At 40.2% G+C, this 27,521-nt stretch overlaps 2 protein-coding genes across 3 annotated transcripts in view; both read left to right on the top strand.

The window, feature by feature from the left end:
* The window catches only part of POLD2 (DNA polymerase delta 2, accessory subunit), an 818,333-nt gene that overhangs the window by 426,501 nt on the left and 364,311 nt on the right, over positions 1 to 27,521 (top strand). The gene's annotated exons all lie outside the window — the stretch shown is intronic.
* LOC122812006 (alpha-1,4-N-acetylglucosaminyltransferase-like) overlaps positions 1 to 27,521 on the top strand; it is a 194,880-nt gene that overhangs the window by 118,534 nt on the left and 48,825 nt on the right. The window contains exon 2 of one of the 2 annotated variants that reach the window (XM_044084218.1): positions 353 to 511. The exons of the other annotated variant lie outside the window; for it this stretch is intronic. Within the exon in view, the coding sequence (XP_043940153.1) occupies positions 353 to 511 (159 nt within the window). The remainder of the gene's footprint in view (positions 1 to 352; positions 512 to 27,521) is intronic. 2 annotated transcript variants of the gene reach the window in all.

Here is a 27,521-nt window from a genome sequence, read left to right as displayed (position 1 = left end):
AAGCGCTTACCATTAAATGGAATTCTTTTTTATTTGCTGATCAGCAGTTCTGCTAGTACTTTCACTAACCATACATGCCACCTGTCCAGAATTTTGCAGAACATCCCTGATTTTCCACTTATTTTTTTTCTTAAAAACCTTTTGATTTTCTGTAAATCATGAAGAGTTGCAGTCTTTAAGTCAGTAGTGCCAAACGTTAACATTTCATACCTTCTATTGTTCAGAAAAGTCTTGTTGATGCAAAACCTGTTGCTGTATGAACTTATTAAGTGAATGAAAATAATAATAATAATATTTAAATTTGTCCCGGATTCTGACCCTTTGCCCCTTCATTATTTTTGACTTTATTCAGAAGTCCTGGGCAAAGAAGCTGAGAATAAACTGCTATGAAGAAATTGTTGTCTTCTCCATCACAGTTGTACTGTGCAAGTACGATATACAAATATCAGAACAGAGCAGAGAATGCAGAAGAAGACTAAAGTGCCATCATACAATGACATTTTTAAGAAGGGTAAGCAATTTCCTTCTTAAATAATGTAATTTTATAATAAAAATAATCCACTCCTGCGTGTGGGTATCACAGGATTTACCTACCACTGGTTTTGTTTAATCATTTCACCTTCACCTTCATGATCAAATCACACCAACTCAAGATAATTCTGTGATACCCAAACCCAGTCATAGATTCATAGGTTCATAGGTTTATACTAGGCTATCTGCCCTAAGGCATTTATAAGCCTAGCCCAAAGTTTTGTGGCTTACGCCACCCCTTATATGAAAAAATACTGTGCCCATTAGTTTGTTGTGCCTCTGTCCAGCAGTGACACAGAGATGATTCCCGGGGTAAACCTACAATCTCCCATCCACAGGTCAAGATTTATCTTGAACAGAGCCAGCGAGGTGCTGTGCCTCACATGGACCGGGATTTTATTCCACAGCATAGGGAGTCTCTGAGTGATAAATCTATCCCTCCAGCACGTCCTATTTAAATCCGTGCTAAGGTTTAAGTCGCTTGCTCTAGTGGTTTTGGTGGATTTGGATTTTTTGAGGTGGAGCATGTCCATTAATTCTGGGTTGGACATGGCCTTGTATGTCAGGCACATGTCACCTCTGAACAGACAGTATGCGACTGAATAGAGCTGGAGTTTCTTCAATCTGGCAGCATATGACAGATTTTGGAGTCCCTTTATCCTTTTGGTGAGGAACTTTTGGGGTCTCTCCAATTGCTGCAGATGTCGGGTGAGATACATCCCGAATGGGGCATTGTACTCGATCATTGGTCTGATAAGTGAAGAGTACAGGGGAACAATGACCTCACTAGATCTGGATGTGAATCCCTTCATGATCAGGTGGGCAATGTAGAAGGTCTTTCTAACCACTTTAGCAACGTGAGTGTCAAAAGAAAGGCCACTGTCAACCTGGGTCCCCAGGTCCCTGATAACCTCTTCTGTGCTTAGTGGATTGCCACCTATATGGTAGCTTGAGGTTACCTTGTTTTTCCCGAAGGGTATGACTATACATTTTTGGCGTTTAACTTCAGGCCATGGCTCTGGCACCAGCTATCTGTTTCCGTGAGTCCCTTCTGAAGGATATCCATGTCCAATGCACTTTCCACTATGGCGCCCAGTTTGCAGTCGTCTGCAAACTTTGTCAGCCAAAGTCCTCCCATGCTGGCCTGTACTTCTGAGAAGTAGATGCCGAACAATAGGGGGCCAAGGACCGAGCCTTGTGGGACACCACTTGTGACCGGCTTGGAGTCTGACATAGCGCCAGCAACTCTAACCCTGTGGGTTCTGTCCTTAAGCCAGTTTGCAACCCATCTTGTGACATATGGGTTTACATTTAAGCTGGTAAGTTTTTCTACAATACCCGAGTGGGGTATTGTGTCGAAAGCCTTTGCAAGGTCAAGGTAGGCTGTATGGACTGCCTTTTCCTCATCAATGGCCTTGGTGACTGTTTCAAAGAAATCAACCAAGTTCAAAAGGCATGATCTGCCCTTGACGAAGCCAAACTGGGTCGGGTCCAATGTCTGCAAGTCCCCTATATCTTTGTTTATGAGCTCCATTATGATCCTCTCCATAGCTTTGCAGACTAGACTTGTTAAGCTTATGGGGCAGTAATTACCAGGGTCCATATAGGCACTGCCTTTGTGGAGTGGGACCACAGTTGCCGTACGCCACTCCTTGGGCACGTATCCTGTGGTAAGGATGAGATTAAACAGCTGCCTTATGTGCGGGTTTAATTCCTCATTTAGCTCGTGTAGCACACAGCCAGGGACACCATCTGGTCCCACTGATGCTGTGTTTTTAGCTTTAGAGAGAACAGCTTTCACCTGCGCATTTGAGATGTCTGGGAGGCTACACTCCGCTGGGATAGTTATCTCTCCTTTAGGGGGGAGAGGGGGGTGAAGTTTGCACTGAACCTGTCTGCCAGTATGTTGGCAATGTCTGTGGGTTCAGTGATTTTTGTATCATTTTGGACTAATTCTGAGCATATCTGGGAGTTTCCACCCAGGTTCCTAACATAGCTGAAAAAGGCCTTATGATTGTTCTTTGAATCCATGGCAATTTTTCTCTCAAAATTGGCCTTAGTTGATTTTATGAGTGCTCGTATTTTTTTACTAGTAATGATCAGGGGTGACTTCCCATTTATGGATTTTGTTCTATCATGTAATAGCTTTCTCCTCTTATTGTAAAGTTTGTTAATGGCTGGGGTCCACCAGACTGGATGTTTGCCCTTTGTGGAAAGAGTCTTGGTTTTATTTGGGATTGCCTGATCCATGCAGTCCTGGAGGTGTTCATAGAAGGCATTTGTAAGGGCTTCCACAGCTTGGGTTGTGGTTTCCACTGGCTCAGGGGCCTTGAAGGATACCACACCAGTCTTGAGTAGTGTGAAGTTTGCTTTAGAGAAGTTCTTCACTGTGGTCTTTTGTTTGGGGTGGGGGCGGGATGTGGATTTCCAGTGAGATTAGTTTATGATCAGATCTCACCAATGAGGGATATACTTCCGTGTGGAGCATTTTGTCCCCATGTTTGTGATAATGAGATCTAGTATATTTTCTCCTCTCATGGGAACAGTGACTAGCTGTTCCATGGCATTTGAATTTATGAACTCCAGGAACCGTTGGGCTAGAAAGTTAGGGCTTGAGTAATGTTCCCAGTCTATATTCGGGTAGTTGAAGTCACCCAATATGATGGTGTTTGGAGATACATTTATACCCTCCAGTGTCTTCAGGAAGGCTGTGTGGGGTTCCTGAGTTTGAGAGGGTGGCCTGTAGCATGCTACAATTTGTAGAGCAGTTTTGCCTATGGTTAGTTGCACCTGGATGGTTTCCGAAGCTTCGTGTGTTGACACCAACCTGGAGGTGTGGGTATCCTTTATGAATATGGATACACCCCCTCCTTTTGTGGTGTGGTTCGGGTTTTGGGGCCGGAACGCATGATATGAGGTAAAACCTAATAGTGCCGGGGTGCTCTCAGGAGCCTTGAACCAGGTTTCAGTTACAGCACAGACATCGATGTTCTCCATACTGAGAAGGGCCTCGAGTGCGTGCATTTTGAGATTTAGACTTCTGGCATTGAGCAGCATTACTCTCAGTTTCTTCCCATTTTTGTTTTCTAGGGTGGTAGGTTTAGAATTTTAGCCTTGCCTAAAAAAGGCACTATGTGGGTGGCAAGAGCCTTAGCCAATATCCGGAATCCCAGGGGTGACAGGTGCAAGCCGTCCCTTGCGAAGCAGCGTGGCTTGTCAAGCATGTCATCCCAGGCAGACAGACACTGGATCCCCTTTGAATGACACCAGACATTAAGCCAATTGTTAAAGCTGATCATCTTGTCTCTATATTGTGGCATCATTCTTGGTGAAGGAAGGATACTGCTCAGGGTCAGGGTCATACCTGCCTGGGCTACATAATCAGAGAGCTCCTCTATGTCTCTTTCATGTAGTCCAGGGAGGTACGTCTCAGGATTATTGCTAAATTAATACAAGGTTTGCTTGCAGATTGCAATTGAATATGTGTTGTTCTAAGTTTCAGCATCATCAGTAATATGTGAAATAAGCAATAGGATTGTCAAACTCAGCAGGCATCTTTTACTCTGTTTATTAACGTCTTGCTGCTGCACAATTCTGAGAACTGTTGTGATCTTTTAAAGGATGGTGTAAGAGACAAAAGGCAGCATTTTTTTACTTATTTAAGTCATGAGTCTTAGAACAGATACAAAAGTGTCATCAGTACAATAAAAAAATGATTTAGATATAGAAATGCTGGAAGCTAAGAATAAATGGTTAAAAAAAACACAATTAAATAATCTAATACCTGTCAACAGTATGGAAGCATGTAACAAATAATTTTATTTTAAATAATGACCACAAGCAAATTCAGTTCAGATGCAGAACAAACCATTTAATATCCTGTGAACAAGAAGAAACTGTGTGCCGGGGATTCATTAACGCTTGCCGCATCATGCTAAGAGCATTTGTGTGATGAGCAGGTATAAGCAGGATGAGTGCAGGTGAAAAATACTCCAACATAGTATGGTCAGCTGGAAAACAAGGCACATTCATGTGCTAATGACAATGTAATGAATTGTGCTGTATTATAATGAAGTAAAAAAGCATGGTTGAGAGATTCAGAAACATATAAATCATCCTCAACCACTTTATGCATGCATTAACAATAAACATAGCCCTGTACTCACATTCAAGAATAGAAAAACAAACAAAAAATGTGTTCATGGTTGCTGTAGCCATTGTAAACCTGTATCTGCAAGACACTGTCATACCAGCTGCTGATGGTGCCAGACTTTTTCCCCATTGGCATAGTGCCTTCCTGCCACACTCAATATATCATGCCCTCCATGACACAGACATTATGAATCACTATAGAGTAGACAGAAATACGTCAGCTACTTGTTGTACAGTATGTCGGCCTCATCTGCAGCCCACTTGGAATTGTGGATTACCCATCTGTGTAGAAGCTATACATGGCTTTACATATATTAGCTACTAGGACCTTCCACTAACCAACTGGCGACTGGAGACACAGTAAAAGTATCTCAGGCATCTCAGGCATCTGCCTCTAGAATACTACATCAGTTCTTGATGCTATGCTTTTGCATGTGGGGGAAGATATGTCATTCCCAATTACCCCAGAGGAGAGAACAAATACCATACAGTACTTATATGCCATAGCCCATTTCCCTGAGGTGCTAAGGGCCATTGACTGCACCCACATCAAAACAGAGGTATTTAATGATCATGGAAGGAGGTACATTAACCACATAAGCTATTATGCCATCACCTGCCAGGAGGTCTGTAATGCACAGGGTATCATCTACAAAGTACAGTCATGTAAGTTCCAACATGTGCCTTACACAGACTGACTAAAGTCCCTGTCACTATACCCTGTATCATATAGACTTCTTAGAGGAGACTTATGCTTGGCCTACAGAGCAATCCAAGACCTGAAACTAATGAATTTACTGCATATCAGTAAATCAAATGGGACTAGGGCTACCCATTCCAGGGGCCTAAATATGGCCTGCAACTTAAATAGGACATGCTGGAGGGACAGATTTATCTCCCAGCGACTGCCGCATCTTTGGAATAGGCTACCAATTCATGTGAAACAGAGCACCTCTATGACACTCTTCAAGAGGAACCTGGATGAGTGGATGGGGCAACATAAATTCTTACTGGGGATAGTGCCCACAACCCTCCTGGACATGGGCAGTCATCACTAAATGCAATCTTGGATGTTGACTAGCATTTTCATGATATTACATTGGGATAAAATGGCTAGGCTTAAAATGACATCCAGGTCAATAACCAAGTAATCTCCTATGATTTATAACAGTAGATGTTTGAATTTATTCATTGCTGCAGTAGCCTATGGGTAGAGTCCTGTTAAGGACACAACACCTGTCCAGTTTGTTACAGCTGTTACTCCCCTTCCTCTTACTAACTCTGGATGCTGATAGGTTGCACCCTTTTTACAGGGAAGTACATCTGCACCCAGAGTAAGGTAAATCTTCAAGATTTTACTGCCCTGAGAAAGGAAGATAGATTCATCCTGAGCCAGCAATCAATAATCCCAACACAAATCATCCAAACAACAACTACAGTAACAACTGTAACAAAGGAGGTTGTGTTCCACCATAACTATCTACAAAGGGGATGGTGGGTGGGTGTGGCTGCTGCAGCAATGAATAAATCTGAGCACCTACTGTTATGGGTAAGTAGGACTTGCACAACTGTACTATGCTATTCATTCTCACTGCTGCAGTAGCATATGGGTAGATTTCCATACTTACTCTACCTGGGAGGAGGAAGGAGAAAAGTCCAGGACCCCCTGAGATTGCTGCAAGCAAAGCTTGCTCAGGACCTTGAAAAGCAATTCAGCCTGCAGTGCATGTTTTGTGAAGGTATGAACAGAAGATGAACCTGTTGCTTCTAGAATACTTGAAGAGCCCACCCTTTTATCAGTATGCCCTCAAACAGACTAAACCCCTGGTAGAATGTGCCTTAACTTTGCCTGGAATAGTTTATGTCATGCTGGGTAGAGCAAAAAAAAATAACAACAACAGTAAAGGGCAACCATCTGGATATATGTGGTTATACTCTGTTTAGACACTGTTTAGACTTTTATTCCTAGCATAGGAAACAAACAACGGTTTAGCCTTCCTAAAGGAATTGGTTCAGTCAGGGTAGTACCGCAGCTGCCTGTGCACATCCAATGTATGAAGAATCTGTTGTCCCTTGTTTTTTGGCTGTGGGAAGAAAACTGGGAGACTGCTGATTTGATTCAAGGTAAAATCAGAAACAACTTTAGTCATGAATGAAAGTTTTGTGCGCATAGCAACCCACTCCCTGTGTAAAAACAAATATGGTTCACCCACCATGAGAACTTGCAGCTCAGATACTCACCTTGCAGAGTTCAGATCAACAAGTAACAGTTCTACAAGTAATGAACTGCAAGTCAGCCTGAAAGGCTAGTTCAGAAAGAGCTAAGTTCAGTTTTTGTAGAACAAAACTGACATCCCAAGGAGGATGAATTTCCTTGTGAGGGGGGGTCTCATGTGCAACATTTCTTTCAGAAATTGTTTGAGCACAAACATAGAAAGAAAGGGATCCATAGGCAGACAAGCTTAGATGGCTGCAAAATGCACCTTGATGATATCATGTGACAAGTCATCTTTAGGTAGTTTGCACAAATATTTGAGTACCAGAGGCCCTACTTCCTTTTCAGGCAAGGCACCATCTAGAAAATCTCTTCCATTTACCAACATAAGGCTTTCTAGTAGCAGCTTATCTTGCCTCATTTAGTACCTGCTGCACATATTCAAGAAGAAAGTGGCTAAAAGGCATTACAACTGAATCATACCGGCTGTCAGTTGTAGTTGACTGATGTTGAGGTGTATCAAACTCTGCTTGTATTGTGTGAGTAGATCCAATTTGTGAGTAGATCCAATTTATGAGGAAGCTTGTAGTAATCACCCTTGGCCAAGTCTATAAGAAGGGAGAATCAGTTTTGCATGGGTCAAAAGGGAGTCATTAAAATGGTTTCTGTTAATTATTTCTAAATCTTTAAAAGTACCTTGGAAATCATTGGAAAGGGTAGAAAAATCATACAATAACATTCCCAACCATGGGAATGACAGAACATCTCTGCTCTCTATGCTTGGCTGCAAAGATTTCTCAAACAGAATTTTTATAGTTATGTGTTTTGTATGGAGGAGAACATATATGCTTGAGGTGTTCACCACATCTGGATCAAGTCCTGGAACACTCCCATACTGAGTATCCACTCGTGAGAGTCTATCTAGCATCTGCTAAATCTGTCTGTCTGCCACAGTGTTTTGCTTTGATGGAATGTAAGAGGCTTGAAGAGTCAACTCCCAAGCCATCATTGCCATCTGGCAAAGATGATTTATGTCCTTGAACCCCTCTTGTTTGTTGAGATACCACATCAATATAATGTTGTCTGTAACCACCTGTAAAGGGGTCACAGCCCATAGATGGTGTAAAGTTTTCAAAGCAGAAATTACTGCTAGCATTTTCTTGATGTTTATGTGTTTTGGCCTATCCAAAGAGAGCCATAGACGTTGTACTTTTACCTTGCACACGAAAACTGCAATTCAAGCATAATCTGAGGAGTCTGTTTGCACACATTTAACTGAGATTGGAAGATAGAAAGAGAGGCCCTGAATTGAGAACCAATTGATCTCTCCACTACTGCAATTCTTACCTCTCAGATTGCCATGCTGGAGATTGTAAGTCCATGGGTTATAGGTGTTGGGTCCAAGAATTTTTTAGGTACCACTGGATTTTTCTCATGTGTAATTGGGCAAGTCATATCTTGTGGATCCTGGTTGCCATAGACTAGTATCCTGAGAAATTATCTTGCAGGAGCCTGAAGCTATTGAGAAAGATCTTTTAGTAAGCTATTAACTTTTCTTTTGGAAGGAATGCCTTTTGTCTGAGTATGTCTATCAGACACCCAAAAAAGGCAATTTCCTGAGAGGGTGACTTTTGTAGATTCAAGTGAAATCCCAGATGAGACAGAAGGTTGAACACTTTTGTTAAAGATTTCAAACATCTAAATAAGGAAAAATGTGGATGTCCTAGAGTGAGCCACCACGGGGATAGGCACTTTGTGAACACTTGAAGTGCAGTGGGGATCCCAAAGGGAAATCCAGATAACTGATAATGTGACCCAAATACAGCAACCCTTAGATATTTCCTGAAACTGTGAGCAATAAAACTGTGATGGCTGCCACCTTTGAGAGATCTAGTGTTACTGTAAGGCAGTTGTTTAGAAGCAGTGCTGATTGCAGGGTCAACTTCTTGAATTTTTGAACTCTCACATACAGATCTAACACAGGTTTCCATTTGTGCTCATTCTTCAGTAACAAAAATATTCTGGATTAAAAATCTTTGCCCATGTGATTTTCAGGTACTGGTTCTATGACCACTGCTTCTGTTAGGCAAAAAACTTTTGACTAACTGCTGTCCTTCTGGAGGCAGAGGGAGAGAGATTCTTCTTGAGATGGTAAGAAACATTTGAAGATTTACCTCACTCTGGTTGCTAATATACTTCCCTCCAAAAAAAGTGCAACCTATCAGCAGCCAGAGTGAGTAAGAGGAGAGGTAAGTTAGAGCTTTGGCAAGCTGGCTGGGTGTTGTAACCTTGGCAGAACACTAACTATAGGCTACTACAGCAGTGACAATAAAGATCATCCTGTGTGCAGACAACCTGGGTAGGTTCCATGACTCACATATATGGCACACATGTGACCTATACCAATAGTTTGCAGGTGGATTCACACATAGACATCTAATGGGAGATGTCAACTATGCCTTAGAACCTTGGCTTATGACCCATTGAAAAATCCACATAACTCAACCAAGGATGGTTACAAGCATGCCCATCTGCAAACCAGATACATCATGGGGTATGTGTTTGGACTGCTAAAGTCATGATTCCACTACCTGGATACATCTGGCAGTACTCTGAAAAATGATCCTGCCACTTGTTTGAAAATACTTACTCCGTATGATATGTTACATAATATCATACTTAGAGAACAGTTAAACCAGGGTGGCCCATTGCAGAGACCACAGTTCCCAGCACCACAGGCAGTGGCAGCTGAGACAAGATAGGAAGTTAGAGATGGAGCCAGATCAGGGGAAGACCATTTCCAGATGGAGGTGGGTGCAATACTCCATGGCACTAACTAAGAGGCAGTTCATTGTCTATAGTTTTAATGCATGAATATGTAACAGCTAAGCAGATACAGACAGTAAAACTGATTTACAAAACACCAAACCGTGCTTACCTATGCATAGTCTGGCCATTCTGTGCATCAGACATAGGCAGGCCATGTCAGAGATTTATAAAGATATGGAACTCTTATCAGAAGATCTACAGGTGGCAGAGGAACTTATGCCACAAAAGTGCAGTACAGCTACAGAGATACACAAGAATCAGTGATGAATACCATCACCCAACAGATTGTGCTGACCCATGCATTGGATGAGAACATGTTGTACTAATATTATGCAGATCCCCCCTCCCCGGGCATGATATGTATGCTAATAAGTTCTTGGCTCATTAGCATTTCTGAATTGCAGCAGTTCCACAGTGAGCAAACCATGTAAACATTGTGTTGAGTTCTGCACAAAGCAGCGCACACATCTGACCACCAGAAGAGAAGACCAGCTAAAAGATATTGTGAGATAGCCAGGCTCATATCATCTAAGCTCACCTCATTAAAACTGGCATTACATCAATTTGTTATTTGGGTCATGCTCCCAAAATCCACACATTGCAAAGGTCTGTCACACATTGCAGTGCTACAAATATTTGTTTTACATGATAATTTATGTTACTTATTTCAGAATGCTGTCAGTACATTAAAGTAACATTAACAAAAGTGTATTGTTTAATGTGGAGAACTCTGTGACAATCCAACTTGTAGGTGAATGTCAGGTGTCAGTAGAGTGGTCAACATATTGACCATGTGTTCAAGGATTATTGTGAGGTGGTTGTTCCACAGTCTGTGCATCACAGGTTCTCATCAATGGCTGTGCTATCCTTAACCATATAAATAAATAACCATCAAAAGTTTTAGTCAGTATCGATTATAATAGTCTTAGTAGGAAAGGGTATTGAGGTTTACCATGTTGCAAAGTTTACAGAAGAGTTAATGCAGAAGGCTAATTCTGTAAGCTATACTTCCTGTGGACCACGGTTTGATTCTCTCAGTTCACATTTGCCTACTATGTGACCTTGAATGATATAGTTCCTGCATCATACTTGAAAATGTACTGTGTGTCCAGTGGCCCTGTGAGGTCAGCAAATTGCTATTATTATTATTATTATTATTATTATTATTATTATTATTATTATTATTATTATTATTATTATTATTATTATTATTATTACATTAGCATTGGAATCATAACACTTACATGACTGCAATGTTCTTATTATGCCATTCCAACATCTGTGCAACTATCTGCTACTTCCCCCTTTACCTCTCTGTAATATCCTTCCACTTACAACCTTTAAATTTGTCAGCAAATGCATAAGCACAATGCACATGGCCACAAATGACTTATACAACCAATATCTTATTATTTGCACATTTTTTTAAAGTTTCCATTGCATGACATTTGGCATAGAGCAGCATCTCTGGTCAACGATGAGCAGCTGAAAATGACATTTCTCTTGTCTTATGTCAAAAAATGAAGAAAATTCCTTTGCATGAGCAAAGAATTAACCACTGGTCATGCAAGAGAGCTTAGCACCAGTGCATGATAGTAAGCCAATCTGATATTAAAAACAACACAAAAGTATTATAAGAGGATTATGTTCTCTGCAGCAGCTGCCATGGCTCATGTATTTATGATGGGAAACTTCAATTCAAGTGCACTGCATGCACACTTCAAATCCACTGAGGGTGGGATGCTGTTATGGAATATTGTTTCCACACTTTAACTATAATCCATTGCAAGGAATGTCTTTTGACATCTTTTGTGTCTGAAAACTTCAGTGGCATATTTATGTAATGATCTGTTTGGTACACTACAATTGAACTGTGCATGGGTTTGAAACCTGCCATGTGCATGTATTGCTCACTGATGACCACTGTTATAACATGAAATGTGTGTTATGGGCACATCTCCTGTGCTGTGTTCAGTGATCTTTAACATGTTGCTAAGTGACACAAGCACAACATACCTGTACAAAGAGGACTGAGACATTTAAATAACAAATCTTTTATAGAGTTATAACACTGTATAATGCTTGGAAAAGAATATCAGGGCTAGACATAGACTGATAATGATAAATGAGAGTTCTCACACTATGCCAAAAATTGAAGAAAGGTCATTTGGCCATGCTAATACACTTTCACATGTGGAGGGTTTTGATCCCCTAAGTATTCTACTCCCCTTTAACCATGATCATAGTCATTCACACACACTGCCGATGATATCCCTTCAAATATATGTTTTCTGACAGATGGTATATGCATTCTTCTATGGTGTCAGAAGTAAGTGCACAAGTTAAGAGAAGGTGAAGCTGGCAAGAGTTCAAATCCATTGTGGCTTACTTTACATCAGTATGTAAAAAGCAATTGGTGACCCACAGTAATGGCTTACAGGCAAGATGTAGCATGAAAAATTCTATTTGGTAGTGACACTTTCACAGGTGGAGGGTTTTGATCCCCCAAGTGTTGTACTCCCTTTTAACCATTCACATGCACTGGTGATGACACCCCTTTAAATGTGTGCTTTCTGACAACCGTTGTATTATTTTTTCTGTGGCATCAATAGTTAATGCACAAGTCAAATGAATGTGAGTTAGGCAGGAGTTCAAATCTAGGGCAATGTAAATTCTATCAGTATGAAAAAAACAATTGGTGACATACAATAATGGATTACTGAACAGATGTGATGTAAAAAATTCCTCTTGGTTGAAACACTTTCTGAGATGGATGGTTTTGATCCCTCAAGTGTTTTTACTCCCTTTTAACCATATACATAGCCATTCACTTGCACTGGTGTAATATCCCTGTAAATGTGTGCTTTCTGACAACTGTTGTTTTACTTTTTCTTTGACATCAATAGTTAGTGCACAAATCAAGAGAATGTGAGTTAGGCAGGCAGGAGTTTGAATTCAGTGCAGTGCAACTTATATCAGTGCGTAAAAAGCAATTGTAACATGTAATAATGTCTTACTGAACAGATGTGATATAAGAAATTCTTCTTAGTTGTAACAGTTTCATGGGTGGAGGATTTTGATCCTCCAAGTGCTGTACTCCCTTTCAGGCATGGCCATGGTCATTCATACACACTAGTGATGATATCTTTTCAAATGTGTGCTTTCTGATGACTGCTGTATAACGTTTTCTGTGGCATCAGTAGTTAATGCACAAGTCAAGAGAATGTAAATTAGGCTGTCAGAAGTTCAAATCCATTGCAGCATACTTTCTATTAGTGTGCAAAAAGCAAGTGGGGACATGTCATAATGGCTTGGTGAATAAATGTGATGTGATGTGACAAAATCTACTTGTATTTGAGGATTTGATCCACTGAGTGCTGTAGTCCCTTTTAAACATGACTAATTTTCATAATTTATTTTTGCATGTCTTGTAGTATGACAGTTAGCAGAGGGCAGCATTGCTCCTCAAAGCTGAGGAATGGTAAGTATTGCTTCACATCTTTAAGCAAAAATTAAGAAAACACCTTCAAATGCAATTATATGCTTACCTTGTGTGAAAGAGCTTAGCCTGGATGCTCAAAAACAAACAAAAACAATACTCATATAGGCATGGCATGACATTTATTATTTCAACTATAACAGCTTCTGTGTTTTAATGTCCTCTGATGTAAAGTTCAAATAGTCAATAAGGTATGTTAAGAAATGTGATCTGACAATTACTTATTAGTCAGTCTTCCATAATGCTATCGCACTCCCTTCAAATGTATGGTTTCTGACTAGTGTAGTATAACTAGTTCTGTGGCATCTATAGTTACTACACAAGTCTTAAGGTTGTGAGCTAGGCAAGAGTTCAAATATATGATTATCTAACTTCTGGAATGATGACAACAGTTGTGTGCTATTAATGCCATTTAAGCATAAAATGAGGCAACGTGATGCTTATCTGTGGCATTATGTTTCATTTTGCATGTCTATGTGTATTCACATCTCTTCAGAATACCCTCTTCTGTGTGTGTATCTTAGTCATGAAAATAAATTGTCATTATCAATGTAAAACTTCAGTAGTTCAAAGTCAGGTATGTGAGTTTTGTTTACCCTTATATCACCATTCTTTTCCCTAGAAATATATTTTGCAGCCACCTCACCTGTTACATAAATACTCTGTTGGAATGTGTTGTTAATACCTCATTCTGGTAAATATATACTTGAGCAATGTCAGCAGTTCAAACCTAGGTATGTACATTTTGCTTATCCTGATATCAAGTGTTTCATTTCATAGAAATATGTTATTCTGTTCATCTGTGCTCCCACTGCTTCTGTGGCTTGACCTGCTACTACGTAGAGCATGTTGGTGACATAGGCAGGGGTTCAATCTCATCCCTCAGTGTTTCTCCTTTAGTACTGTCTGTGATGACCCACCACTGGACCAGTATCAAGGAGCCTCAGTCCTCACCACTGGCACCTGTGAGGGGACGTTCACTGGAAGGATATCAGGTAAGCACACAGTATAACCAGATGCAGCTCTATGAATCAAGTGCAATTTCCCTTAGGAGCACACAAAGACCACAGTAAGTCTGGGTTGGTTTCTCCCACTTCCTCCAGATCCCCAGTAAGACTCCTCACTGGCACAGCTATAGAGTTGAGATCTCAGTTGACTGACCAAGCTAAGACTTCCAGCGCCCTCTCTGTCCAATCAGTGTTTTGTGTCCCTGCCCAAGTAGCTGACACACACACTCTTTGGGGTTTGTTTTACACACACACACCTAGGAAAGGCTGGCATAGGTTTACTAGCTATGCCCCCTTTTACCCAGACTATAAGGTAGCTACCACTGCCACCAGTCACTCCTTATCAGCTACTTTACAGCCCTTAACAAAGGGTGACCAATTTTACTGTGTAATATTAATACTAATACAAATGATAGTTTGACCAAAAGCAAGGCTATTAGGAGTGGCCCACACAGAGTCACCAAATAAATATGCAAGTACCCTCAAAACTTAAATATCTCTAGGCAGATCAGCCACAATTAAATGTTTACATGTATTTAATAACAAAAAATAAAAGAACAAGACAATACTAAATATCTATTCACAGTGACATCAGAGTTCAAAATCACAGGAAATAATTAAAATAACATTGCAGTACAGGCTCACACAAATAAAGAAAAACAAAATGTAAACTAAACTTCACTATACTTCTGACTGTATCTAAGAGAGTTGCTATACACTAGCAACTTACTTAATTAGAGCAAGGCAGATGTGGTGAATGGTGTTTCTTGATGTTGTTGTCAGGTCCAAGACAGATGCCCTGTCTCACTGAGAGACTTCTTAAAATAGTATCTAAAATATTACTGCTGGGCTAGCTTGCAGAATGACACCATCTCTGGTCTTCTGATTTCTAGTTCCCAGGCAAAATCCCCATTTGCTAGAAGCTGGCAGCATTTAGCATCTACCTTAAAAATATACAGACAAGGGCTTTTGCTCAGATCTTTGGCAGATACTGGAAGTCTTAAAACAATTGTATTCCTTCATGCTTCCAAAGTAACAATTAGTTAACTCCAAAGACAACACAGAAAGTTTCCTAGTATAGACTTTGTATCTGTAGTTGCATTGAAAACTTGAGAGATAGCCTCTTCATGGTGTAACTTATAAAGTTATTTAATTTCAAATATTTTTCTAAAGTTTGCTAGACTGAGGTTAACCCTCCAGTTTCCTCTGTTAACATATACATTTAAACAGTTACAATAGTCCATGTACATTTCTGTTGTCTTCCAGTAGGGCACACTGTGGATACATTTTAACCACAATCAGTTTACAAATGCCTTTTCAACATAAACATCTGTACAGATAAGTTTGATATAAACATGACATACAGTTCTAATACATTTGCAACACAAGCATCTTATAAAATTAGTTTGATATTCACAAATTACATAATTATTTATAAAATTCCAGCTAGCTGTGCTGGCAGTACCTCCTGTTGTCACACTTCTTTCCCCTTTGAAGACTCAAGCTAGTTTTTCAAATGAACCATGACAAACATTGCTTGACAGAGATGACCCTATCTAGGAAAACATTACCCCATACCCTGTCTTGAGATCCCAGCTGCCTTGGCATTGCTGACCCCATTACAGTGTTACACTGTCATATCATATCATATCATATCATATCCCTGCAACCCTCATAGTAACTTGGGATTTTGGTGGCTGGCTCCCTGTAGCCATAGATCCTCCTCAGACTCCTTCTGACCCATACTGCAAATACTTGGCACCAGGGCTTCCCTATCATGATAAGGTTTCATCATGTTAACATGGTACAGTTGTGCCCCTGCCTCCTGCCTAACAGTTCTATCATGTAGTTAACATCACTGACCTTCCTTACCACTTTGAAGGGTCCCTCCCAAGCTACCTGCAGCTTACTGCATATGACACAAATGAGAACCATAACCTGCTGTCCTACAGCATACTCTCTGCCTCCACCATTCCTGTCATACCAGACCTTTTTCTGCTGTTGAGGTTCAGCCAGGTTCTCCTGGACCAAGCCCATGAATTTCCTGAGCCTTGTCCTGAGGTTTAGGACAAGCAACTCAAAAGGTGAGACACCTGTGGATTCCTGGGGCACCTCTCTGTATGAAAACAACAGATGAGGCAAATATTTGTCCCACTCCCTATTAAACTGGTCTGAAAATTGCCATAGAATGGTCTTTAGTGTAGAGTTTAACCTCTCCACCAGACCATTAGCCTGGGGATGGTAGGGGTGGTCTTTAGGTGCTTCACCCCACAGTGCTTCCACAGACAATCCAGCAGGTCTGGCATGAAATTGGCACTTCTGTCAGTCAGTATTTCATTTGGGAAATCTACCCTGATGAAAATCTCTAACAAAGCAGTTGCTACCTTTTTTGCCTCAATGGAGGACAGAGTATTTGGTAGTTTAATCTACTACCACTAGGATATACTTCTTCCCTATGGAACTTGGGGTACTCAGCAGCCTTACAATATTCATAGCTACCCTCTGAAATGGCTCCTCAATCACAGGCTAGGGCACCAAAGGAGCTTTGATGTTATCTCTTGCTTTGCCTACCTTCTGGCACTGCTTAAAAGTCCTGCAGTATCCTGTTATATCCCTGGAAATCCCTATGCCAATAAAAGCTCTGCACAATGCATCACTTTTTTATGCCCATATGACCTGCAAACGGAATGTCATGGGCTATGGCCAGAAATTCCAGATGATAGGCTCTGGGCACTACCAACTGCTGTATTCTCTCACCTTCCAGCCCTCCCAAAGGGGTCCACTCTCTATACAGTAAACCTTTGTTGCAGTATACAGATTCCCATTTTCCTTGAGAATCAGGTACCTCCCTAGCTACCTCCCTCAAGCCTTGTAATGTAGGGTCTGAAAGCTGAGAATGTCTCAAATTTCTCTTTGTAACCCATCCCAGCTCCCCTTCCACAGGAAGTCTGGTATCCTCTGGCAGCGGTGCCTCACTGCCAGCCTGGGTACTACTACTCACCTCTACCCTTGCAGTCCTTCTGTCCAAGGGAACACCAGTACCCACCAGCAGCTGTGGCTAACCTTCAGTCTCACTGCTACAGGGTACCTCCCTGTCTGAAATCACCACCTCACCTGTCCTGGCTTCAAGTGTGCAATCTGTCTGGGTCCCCCCAAGCTACCAGGCCCAAATGCTTGTCACCAAACCTGACTGCATGTAACTGCATGCACACAATTTAGTGCATTAGAAAAATCATTCCCTATCAGGACATCTGCAGGGATATCTTCAAACAAACCTACTTGCTTGCTTCCTTTTCCACCCTCCCAGTCAAGGTGAACCATAGCCAAAGGTATTTGGAATGGGGTTCCTCCTAAAATTCTGACGGAGTAGACTGCCCAAGCAAGTAGTGCTTCTCTTTAACCATTGCAGGCTTTACAGTGGTTAGATCAGAGGCTGTGTCTGTCTTAGCAGTGACCTGTTTCTCCCTCTACTAAGCTAGGATATAAACTCTTGTGGTAGTTTGGTATCCTTGTTGTCTCCAGACAACTTACCACTGGCATTTTGTCATTCCCACTTGCTAGGTCCTGAATATTTTGTTTCCCAACCTTGCCTCTGTGGACATCTATATGCTACACGGCCCCACTGGTTACATTTAAAACATTTAACCCTTGATCCTGGCTGTGTAACTGAATTAGTGGCTTCTCCTGTTACTGGCAGACTCTGTTGGGGGGTCCAGGCTGCTCACCATGGGTTCTCTTAGACCCATGAGCAGCACTGGGTATCCCTTTCCTGTGCAGTGATGCCCTGCCTGCTAAATGTAGGTCTCCTTTTATCCCCAATTCATCTGTTGTGTTACATTCTCTACCTGCCAACCAGATTCTCATGTCCTCAGGCAAAGTGCTAAGGGCTTGTTCCCCTCACCAAAAGGTCTGACAGATTTTCAAAAGTGGTGGCCTGACACCCACCCACCCACCTATGAAAATAACTGCTTAACTCAGTAATATAATCACACACACGTTCATTTGCCTTGTGCTTATGGTCACAACATCTTTTTGTCTAAGCTTCAGGTGTTAACTTAAAGCACTCTAATAAGCATTTCTTTACTTGGTTATAGTCTAGACAATCAATATCAGACAATTTAGAAACAGCAGTTACAGCTTTACCATGGAGTAAGGGGGTCAGGACCATACCCAGAGCCCTTGGTCAACATTATCCTGTTTACATACCCTTTCAAACTTATGAATAAAACTATTAAAATTATCACCCTTTGTAAATTGTGGAAGAAATTAGCTGACCTTTATTGCTTCTGGGGTTCGGTTATTCCCTTCCCCATTACCTCTATGATCCTGGCGAACAGTCAGCACTTCCTTTCCATGTTGTTTCTGCATCTCATTTTCTTAAGCTTCTTTACACCGCAGTATCTCTGCAGATTCTGCTTTTACCTCCAAATGCTGCAGTCTCTCTGCTGATTCTATTTCCAAACATTTGGCCTCCAGTTCAAGTCTCTTTAACTCCTGATAGATTTTTAAATCCTCTGAGGAAAAGTTGAACTGTCCATTTTCTGAGTGCTGTACATCCCCAAGGCCAGTCTGGCTGTCTTCCTGGTTGCTGGTCTGTGATGTAGCTGTGGCTAAGGCTGCAATCATTTCCACTTTAGTCAGATTGGCATGCACCAGTCCTTTGGCTTGGCACATCTCAGTCAACTGGCTTCTTATCAGCTTGCCCCATAATTCTCTGCTGACATCCTTGCCTGCTCTCCCTGACTAACTAAGCTAACAGAAAATAAATAAAACTATTGCGATATGAAACTCAGAATGTTCACTATCTGGCTGCTTGAGAGTACAAAGACCTTCTTTAGTAACCACTGTTTATAGGCTACAGGAGTTCAATAGCCACACCACTAAATCCCACTAAGTGATGTGATCCTACAACTACCAGCTAATATGTGATGTGGATATCCCACCACTGCCCACCAATAAATATGTGACAACCCACCACTGGACTACTAATCAAGGAGCCTCAATCCTCATCACTGGCACCTGTAGTGGACATTCACTGGTAGGATAACAGGTACACGCACAGTATTTCCTGATGCAGCTCTCTGCATCAAGTGCAATTTCCCGTAAGAGCACACAGAGACCACAGTCAGTATGGGGCTTGTTTCTCCCTCTTCCTCCAGATCCCCAGTAAGACTCCCCATTGACACAGCTAGAGAGTTCAGATCTCTGTTAAGTGACCAAGCTAAGACCTCCAGCACCCCCTCTGTCCAGCCATTGCTTTGTGTCCCTGCCCAAGTAGCTAACACATACACTCTTTGGGGTTTGTTTTACACACACACACACACACACACACACACACACACACACACACACACACACACACACACACACACACACACATACCTCTCAACCTGGAATCAAAAATCTGGACAAGGCTCATGAAAAAGAGGTACAAATCCGTACGCCGATTAATGTACACTTTGCATACATAATTACATAATCCCACCCACTCCAATGGAATTGTGGGATAACATCTTTCAAACACAAACTGAAGAACAGACAACCATCATATGGCACCAGAGTCCCCCTGCAGCCATTCCAATGTCCCATTACCTGTCTATTTCACCCCATTTACCATAAACACTAATGCGTGCAAGTGCCTTCCAAAGTGCCGGCATTGTATGAGATGGGATTGAAGATAGGTAGAAAGTATCATATATGGCAAATCAGATAACCTTCTCATGCTCATCTTTTAAAAGTTACCTTATAGATGCCAACAAAATGCAAATAATTTTTGCATTCTGAAACTTAAAACAAGTGTCTTATCATTTTAATCTTGACTACATTCATGCAGAAAGTCATAAAAGAGTGATGACACCTTCTGTAGGAGTAAATGTTATGGTGCTTCTTTGTATAACTCAATAACTATTGAATAAATTGCTGCAAAGTTTTAAAAAAGTCACACACTTGGGTCTTGCCAGATGCAATCAACTTTGTCTTGTTTTTCTGTCAGGCGTATCGGTTTAGTCATGTAGACATGTCATATTTTATTCCTATTTTATTTCTCAGAGCATACGTTTACACATTTTTTACACATTGTGCATATTTGCTCTACTTTGTCTAATAAGAGTTTCAGTTTATAAGTATCATTAAAAAATCACAAGTATTTATGCCTGATTTTTCAGTCCTTAGTCCAATTGCATCTAAAGTGTTAAGATGATGGAGTACACATATGGGTTTTGTCTGTGATCTCAGCTAGCCTAACAATTAGCAAAGGAGTTATCTGAGTTCACAAACAACTGTACCAGATAAATGAGTCATTTGAGGGTCATTCATTGCATATTTAATTAATATAATATGGAAAGCTATAAATGATCCTGCATTTGTTAAAATACAGTAAATGTAAGGTGTTATTTTCATTACTTTTTGCCGATTATAAAATCTAGAAAACGTGTATTTTTATCAGCAAAACAGTAATTGATAAATATGTTTTGCTGATAACTTTCTTGATGACAGTAGTGTTACTGTTGATTTTTCATTTAGGGCTATTCATTTTGCCTATCAAATTTTAAAAAAGAACACTCATCAAATAAAATGAAGATGTTCATTATATATAGACAAAATAACACTGATTTTATGCATATTCCTCTGTAACAATTTCATCTTTGTGAATTACCCAGTTATTTAAGTCTTTGATATTTATCTGAAAAGTAAACAAAATGTTACTGCCTTTTTTGCTTAATAAAAAAAAATAATAAGTACCTATATAAATCAAAAAACAAGTCTCACTTTACATATATTTGTAACTACTAACATCCATGTTCACAGAACCCTATTGCAACCTTTATTTATTTGTTAAAAACAGAAACATTAATTTTACCTGCTTTCACTGCTTATTAAAAATCAAATTAATAGGGTATGTATGTATGTATGTGAGAATAACCTACATACCTACATTTTATAGAGACACATACACAATGATATTGAAACCACACCATGTTTTTCATTTTTAGTTAAATCTAAATATTTTTAGTACTGTTTAGCAAACTTAACATTTGAAAATGAGATGTAGTAACAGTACAGAATACTGAAGACTGACATTAACGACTATGACTGAATATTTATTTATACGCAGTATCTTAATTAACAGCATTTGTCCACTGCTTGTATTGTATAAATATTGTACATATATACAGATAAACTCTCACAGAGCTAAATGTTATTGTAACGATAGCTGATTAATAGAACACCTGCTTAGCACAAAACACAGATGAAATAATAAAATGCTTTCAGAGGTCATCTTTATAAGAATTACAAATATTTGGTGAGGAAAGTCTTGCTAAATGACTTTTCAGTGACCAGTGTTATACCACTGACATTACTTTTGCCCCATTTCATCATAATAAGCAGTTAAAATTAAAGGTTCAGTGAAAAGAAAAGTCTGATGCAGGTCAGAAATTCTTTGTTTACACAGAAGAGCTTTACATTTTAACATTTTATATATAGGAAGTAGGTAAAATAGTAATTTACTGCAATACATAAACCTTTGCATGTACTGAAGCTCTCACTCATGTCTTTGCAACTGTTGTATGCACACACAGAGAGGCAGAGATATGTGGTTAAACACACACACACGCACACACACACACACACACACACACACACACACACACACACACACACACACACACACTTACTCTGAAAATAATATATATAGTTTCAGCTTACTTTTCTTCAGTTTCAGCATCTCTTCGATAAATCATTTCTGTTCAGCCACCAGCCAGGTGAACTTCTAAATAAAATAAATCCTTCTGTTTCAGCCAGGCAATTAAATCCTTCCATTTCACCCAGGCAGCTTCCGAGTAAGAAACTAAAGCCTTCCATTTCACCCATACAGCCAGGTGAGTTTCTAAATAAAATACCATCTGTTCCAGAGCCATTCCCACTTGCAAAGCATTTAAAACCAGCCGGAAACCCGGAAATACATGTGCCATGAGCTCGATTCCGACAGGCTGGTAGCCCTGATGAGCTGACATCATCATGCACACAATGATGTCAGCTAAAGAGAGAAAAAAAAAAGTGAAAAAAATAAAGAAAATAAATCGGAAGTGAGGGGGTGTCACTCGGAAATCGTGGCACCCCATTATTTAGACCCCAAAACTCGGTAAAAACCGAGTAATTTGGGACACTTGTGAGGTATGCACACACACACACACACACACACACACACACACACACACCTGGGAAAGGCTGGCACAGGGTTACTATCTGTGCCCTCTTATGCCCCGAATATATGGCAGTTACCATTGCCACTAGTCACTCTTTATCAGCTGCTTTAGGACCCTTAGCAAAGGGTGACCAATTTTACTGTGTAATATTAATACTAGTAAAAATGGTAGTCTGACCAATAGCAAAGCTATTGGGAGTGGTTCACACAGTGTCACCAAATAAATCAACAAGTACTCTCAAAACTTAAATATCTCTACACAGATCAGCCACAATGAAAGGTTTAATATATTTAATAATAAATAATAAAAGAGCAAGACAATACTAAATATATCTTCACAGTGACATCAGAGTTCAAAATCACAAGAAATATTTAAAATAACATTGCACTACAGGCTTACACAAATAAAGAAAAACAAAATCTAAACTAAGCTTTGGTATATTCCTGACGGTATCTAAGAGAGTTATTATACCCTAGCAACTTACTTGATTAGAACAAGGCAGATGTGATGAATGGTGTTTCTTGTTGTTTTTGTCAGATCCAAGACAGAATGCAGAATGTCCTGTCTCACTGAGAGACTTCTCAAAATAATATGTAAAATATTACTGCTGTGCTAGCTTGCAGAATGACATAATTTTTGGTCATCTGACTTGTAGTTCCCAGGCAAAACAACCATTGCTAGAAGATGACAGCATTTAGCATCTACCTGCAAAAATACACAGGCAAGGGCTTTTGCTCAGATCTTTGGCAGATGCTGGAAGTCATAAAACAAACCATCAACAGAGAAAACTACTCATGCACCAATACACTGGCCCAACGCTTCCTGGAATTCATCAATTCCAATGCCCTGGACCAGCTCATTCTTACCCCCACTAGAGGAAGCAACATCCTTAACTTGGTTATTACTAACATAGGCAACCATTACTCTACACCAATCATCAGTTCCTCCCTGGTTAGATCCGACCACAAACTAATCACCATGGAAATCAACAACTCATTCACATCCCCCACAAAGGTAACCACCATGAAAAGCTTCTCCAAAGATGACTTTGGGCTCCTAAAAACAGAGGTGGCTAAGTTCACAGCACCCATGTCAATGGAAAATAGATCCATGACTGCTGACTCATACACCAATGCACTGTATGAACATATACATAAATGCGTGGAACTAGCCATACTCAATAGAATTAAGACACTCTCCTCCAAAAAAAGGAAGCCAATCTGGTGGCCGCTGCCATTAATAAACTCTACAACAGAAGGAATAAACTGTTGCAGAAAAAGGTGATGTCCCAAAACTGGAAAAACTCCTTTATTAGTCTCAACAAAAAGTTGACATCCCTCATCAAAACCTCTAAAGCCAGCTGTGAAGGCAGAATTGTGGCAGACACTAAATATAACCACAAAGTCTTCTATAGTTATATCAAGAATCTCCACGGAAATACCCAGATTTGCTCTGAGTTACTGCACAATGGTACCTCCTATACTGAGCCAACAGATATTGTCAACATACTGGCCGACAGATTCAGTGCCAACTTTACCCATCTCTCCCCACCTAAAGGACCAATCACAATACTGGAGGAATAATGAACACTTAACACACCAAACACTTTATTATAAAGCTTTCGGGTCTACACCCTTAATCAGTATATAGTAACTGTGTTTTCTCATCATTTAAAAATAGATACAATTAAGTCACAAGCTCCAGCCAGCCTATCACACTAAACAATAATTAAGTCTTAAAGAGAAAATTATGAATAAAATTTCACTATCTAAAATACACTAAAAAGTTTTTAGTGTATTTTAGATAGTGACATTTTATTCATAATTTTCTCTTTAAGACTTAATTATTGTTCAGTGTGATAGGCTGGCTGGAGCTTGTGACTTAATTGTATCTCCTTTTTAAATGATGAGAAAACACAGTTACTATATACTGATGAAGGGTGTAGACCTGAAAGCTTTATAATAAAGTGTTTGGTGTGTTAAGTGTTCATGGTTATTCGATATATCTTGGAGCAGTATCACCACTGTTGACTTTATTTAATACTGGAGGAATGCCAGGCACCCAGCATTACTACAGCACAGATTAAAGCTGCATTGTCCAAGACCAAGAATACAGCTTCCATGGGACCCAACAATATCCCTGGATGTGTTCTACATGAACTACAAAGTGAACTGGCACCACATCTGTGTGCCCTGTTCAGTCACAGCCTCACCTCAGGCTTTGTCCCTACCAAATGGGGCACTGCTACAATCATCCCTCTCCATAAAGGGGGAGTGACTACAGACCCTGGGAATTATTGGCCCATTAGCCTGATGAGTCTGATATGTAAGGCTATGGAGCACATCATGATGGACCTAATTAAAAAGGATATAGGGAATCTCCAAACTCTATATCCCACGTAATTTGGTTTTGTAAAGGGTAGATCATGCCTGTTCAACCTGGTTGACTTCCTTGAGTCAGTCACCAGAGCTGTGGATGAGGGCAAGGCAGTTCATACAGCCTTCCTCGATCTGGCCAAGGCCTTTGATGCCATTCCCCTCTCAGGAATTATTGATAAACTCATCAAAGTGGGCATCAACCCCTATATTACTAGGTGGGTTGCAAATTATCTCACAGATAGAGCCCACAGTATGAAAGTAGCGGACTGCAAGTCATGGGTGGAGTCCCACAGGGATCGGCCCTGGGTCCTCGCCTGTTTGGCATCTACTTCTCAAAAGTTCAGGCCTACACGGAGGGACTCTGGCTGACCAACTTCATAGACAACTGCAAGCTGGGAGCCATTATTAACTCCCCAAATGATGTAAACATCCTACAGAAAGGCCTTACTCAGACCACTGACTGGTGTCAAAACCATGGCTTTAAGCCAAATGCCAAAAAATGCATCATCATCCCCTTTTGGAAAAACTTAGTTCCTACTAATTACCACATTGATGGGAGCCCACTGAACACTGATGGCGTTATAAGAGATTTGGGTTCAAAGGTTGGCAGCAGCCTCTCTTTCGACCAACTACATTGCCACTGTGGTCAGAAAGTCCTTCTGTGTGATACATCTCATTACCAAGGGTTTTGCATCCAGGAAGAAAGAGGTCATCATCTCTCTCTACTCTTCCCTCATTAGGCCAGTCTTCGAGTATAATACCCCATTTGACATGTACCTCATTAAACACATGCAACAGCTGGAAAGGTCACAAAAGTTCCTCACAAAAAGGATCCTAGGCCTTAAACACATGTCCTACATGGACAGACTCAAAAAACTCCAGCTATTCTCTATCTCATATTGCTTACAAAGAGGCAATCTCTGCTTGACTTACAAAGCCATGTCTGACCCAGCTCTGTTAGAAATGCTACATCTAAAGAAATCCCAATCCCTCCACACCACACCCTGCAGAGATCTCAATCTCATTACCACAATCAACAGAACATGCTGGAGGGACAGGTTCATAATCCAGAGACTCCCCATGCTCTGGAATAGACTTCCCATACATGTCAAGCAGAGCACCTCACTGGTCCTCTTCAAGAGAAATCTTGATGAGTGGATGGGAAATAGAAAGTTCACTCTGGGGATCACTCCAGTGGTTCTACTTGATAGAGACACTGGGATCTAACATCGGGTGGCATGATGCCAGGGCACTTCTATGGGCTAGGCTTGTAAAGGCTCCAGGGCCATTAGCCTAGTACACACCTATGAACCTATGAATTGCATTCCTTCATGCTTCCAAAGTAGCAATTAATTCACTTCAAAGACAATACAGAAAGTTTCCTAATACAGACTTTGTGTCTCTAGCTGCATTGAAAACTTGAGAGAGCCTCTTTATTGTATAGCCTATAAAGTGATTTAATTTCAAATATTTTTCTAAAGTTTGTTGGACTGAGGTTACCTTTCAGTTTTCCTCTGTTACCATATACATTCCAGTAGGGCATACTGTGGATACATTTTAACTACAAGCACTTTACAAATACCTTTTCAACACAAACATTTGTACAGAGCAGTTTGATATACACATGACATACAGTTCTAATACATTTGTAACACAAGCAAATTATTAGTTTGATATTCATGGATAACTTATAATTATTTACAAAATTATAGCTAGCTGTGCTGGCAGTACCTCCTTTTGTCAGACTGTCATCTGTTACATTCCACTCGACTTAAGCTATCCTGTCATGAGTGTGTACATTATGTGGGGAATGTTGGCATTGCCAGATATGACTTATATGGATTCTTCTGTCAGTGTTGAGAGAGTTGGGGTATATGTGGTCTTAATGGCTATAGTGACTTCTGTGATTGATCCGTGTAGTAATGCATGAACGTGTAATGTGTTGTGGGGGGCTTGCAACACAACTGCTTCACTGGCTACCCTTATTAAGACAATAGTCAAATTATTGTGTCTGAGTCCTGGGTTCATTTTCCCTGAGACATGTTACTTGCTCTTATGTATTTGCATTCTGTCTGCACATGTGATACATTCCACAGGTATGTACTTTTATGACCCCTTGCACTATGATGTCTGCAGTGTCTCATGTTTACATTAAGTAGATATAAATAGCATGTGGAATTAACTGCTACACTGACCCATCTCGGGGCAAGCATCTTTTCATTTTTAAATACCTTCATGCTATAGAATAGGTGCATACCTAACACTCCTCCTCATTGATTATAGGTAGGGTATGTGTTGTTGCATCACATTACTGTATTACAATTTTAAACACAAAGATTAAACTTACTTGATTAGTTCTTACTAAAGCATTTTATGATATTGTTTTATTTATTTCTATTTAGGCATGTATTTATTTACTTGAAGTTTTAATTGTCCAAATACGCTGTTGTTAACCTATTTAATAACTATTTAATAATTATTTATTTGTATCATGAATATTAAGAAAGTATGACCCAAGCTGATTTGACAGTTCAAACCTCAAACAATGTACCTGATTGGTAATAGGAATTAATTGAAACAGAATTAGGGTATTTAAATAGAAAAAACATTAAATGACTTTATCTGATGAAGTCCCACTTTGTGAGATGAAAATGCGTTTGTGATTTTACGATAAAAGAGCGTTAATCTGTTTATCTGTTTGTG

This window comes from Protopterus annectens, chromosome 9.part0 (genome assembly GCF_019279795.1).
Source record: "Protopterus annectens isolate FY-2018-M chromosome 9.part0, PAN1.0, whole genome shotgun sequence".
Classification (NCBI taxonomy): Eukaryota; Metazoa; Chordata; order Ceratodontiformes; family Protopteridae; genus Protopterus; species Protopterus annectens.
Note: the sequence above shows the minus strand (reverse complement) of the source record. Positions and strands in the feature narration are given on the sequence as shown.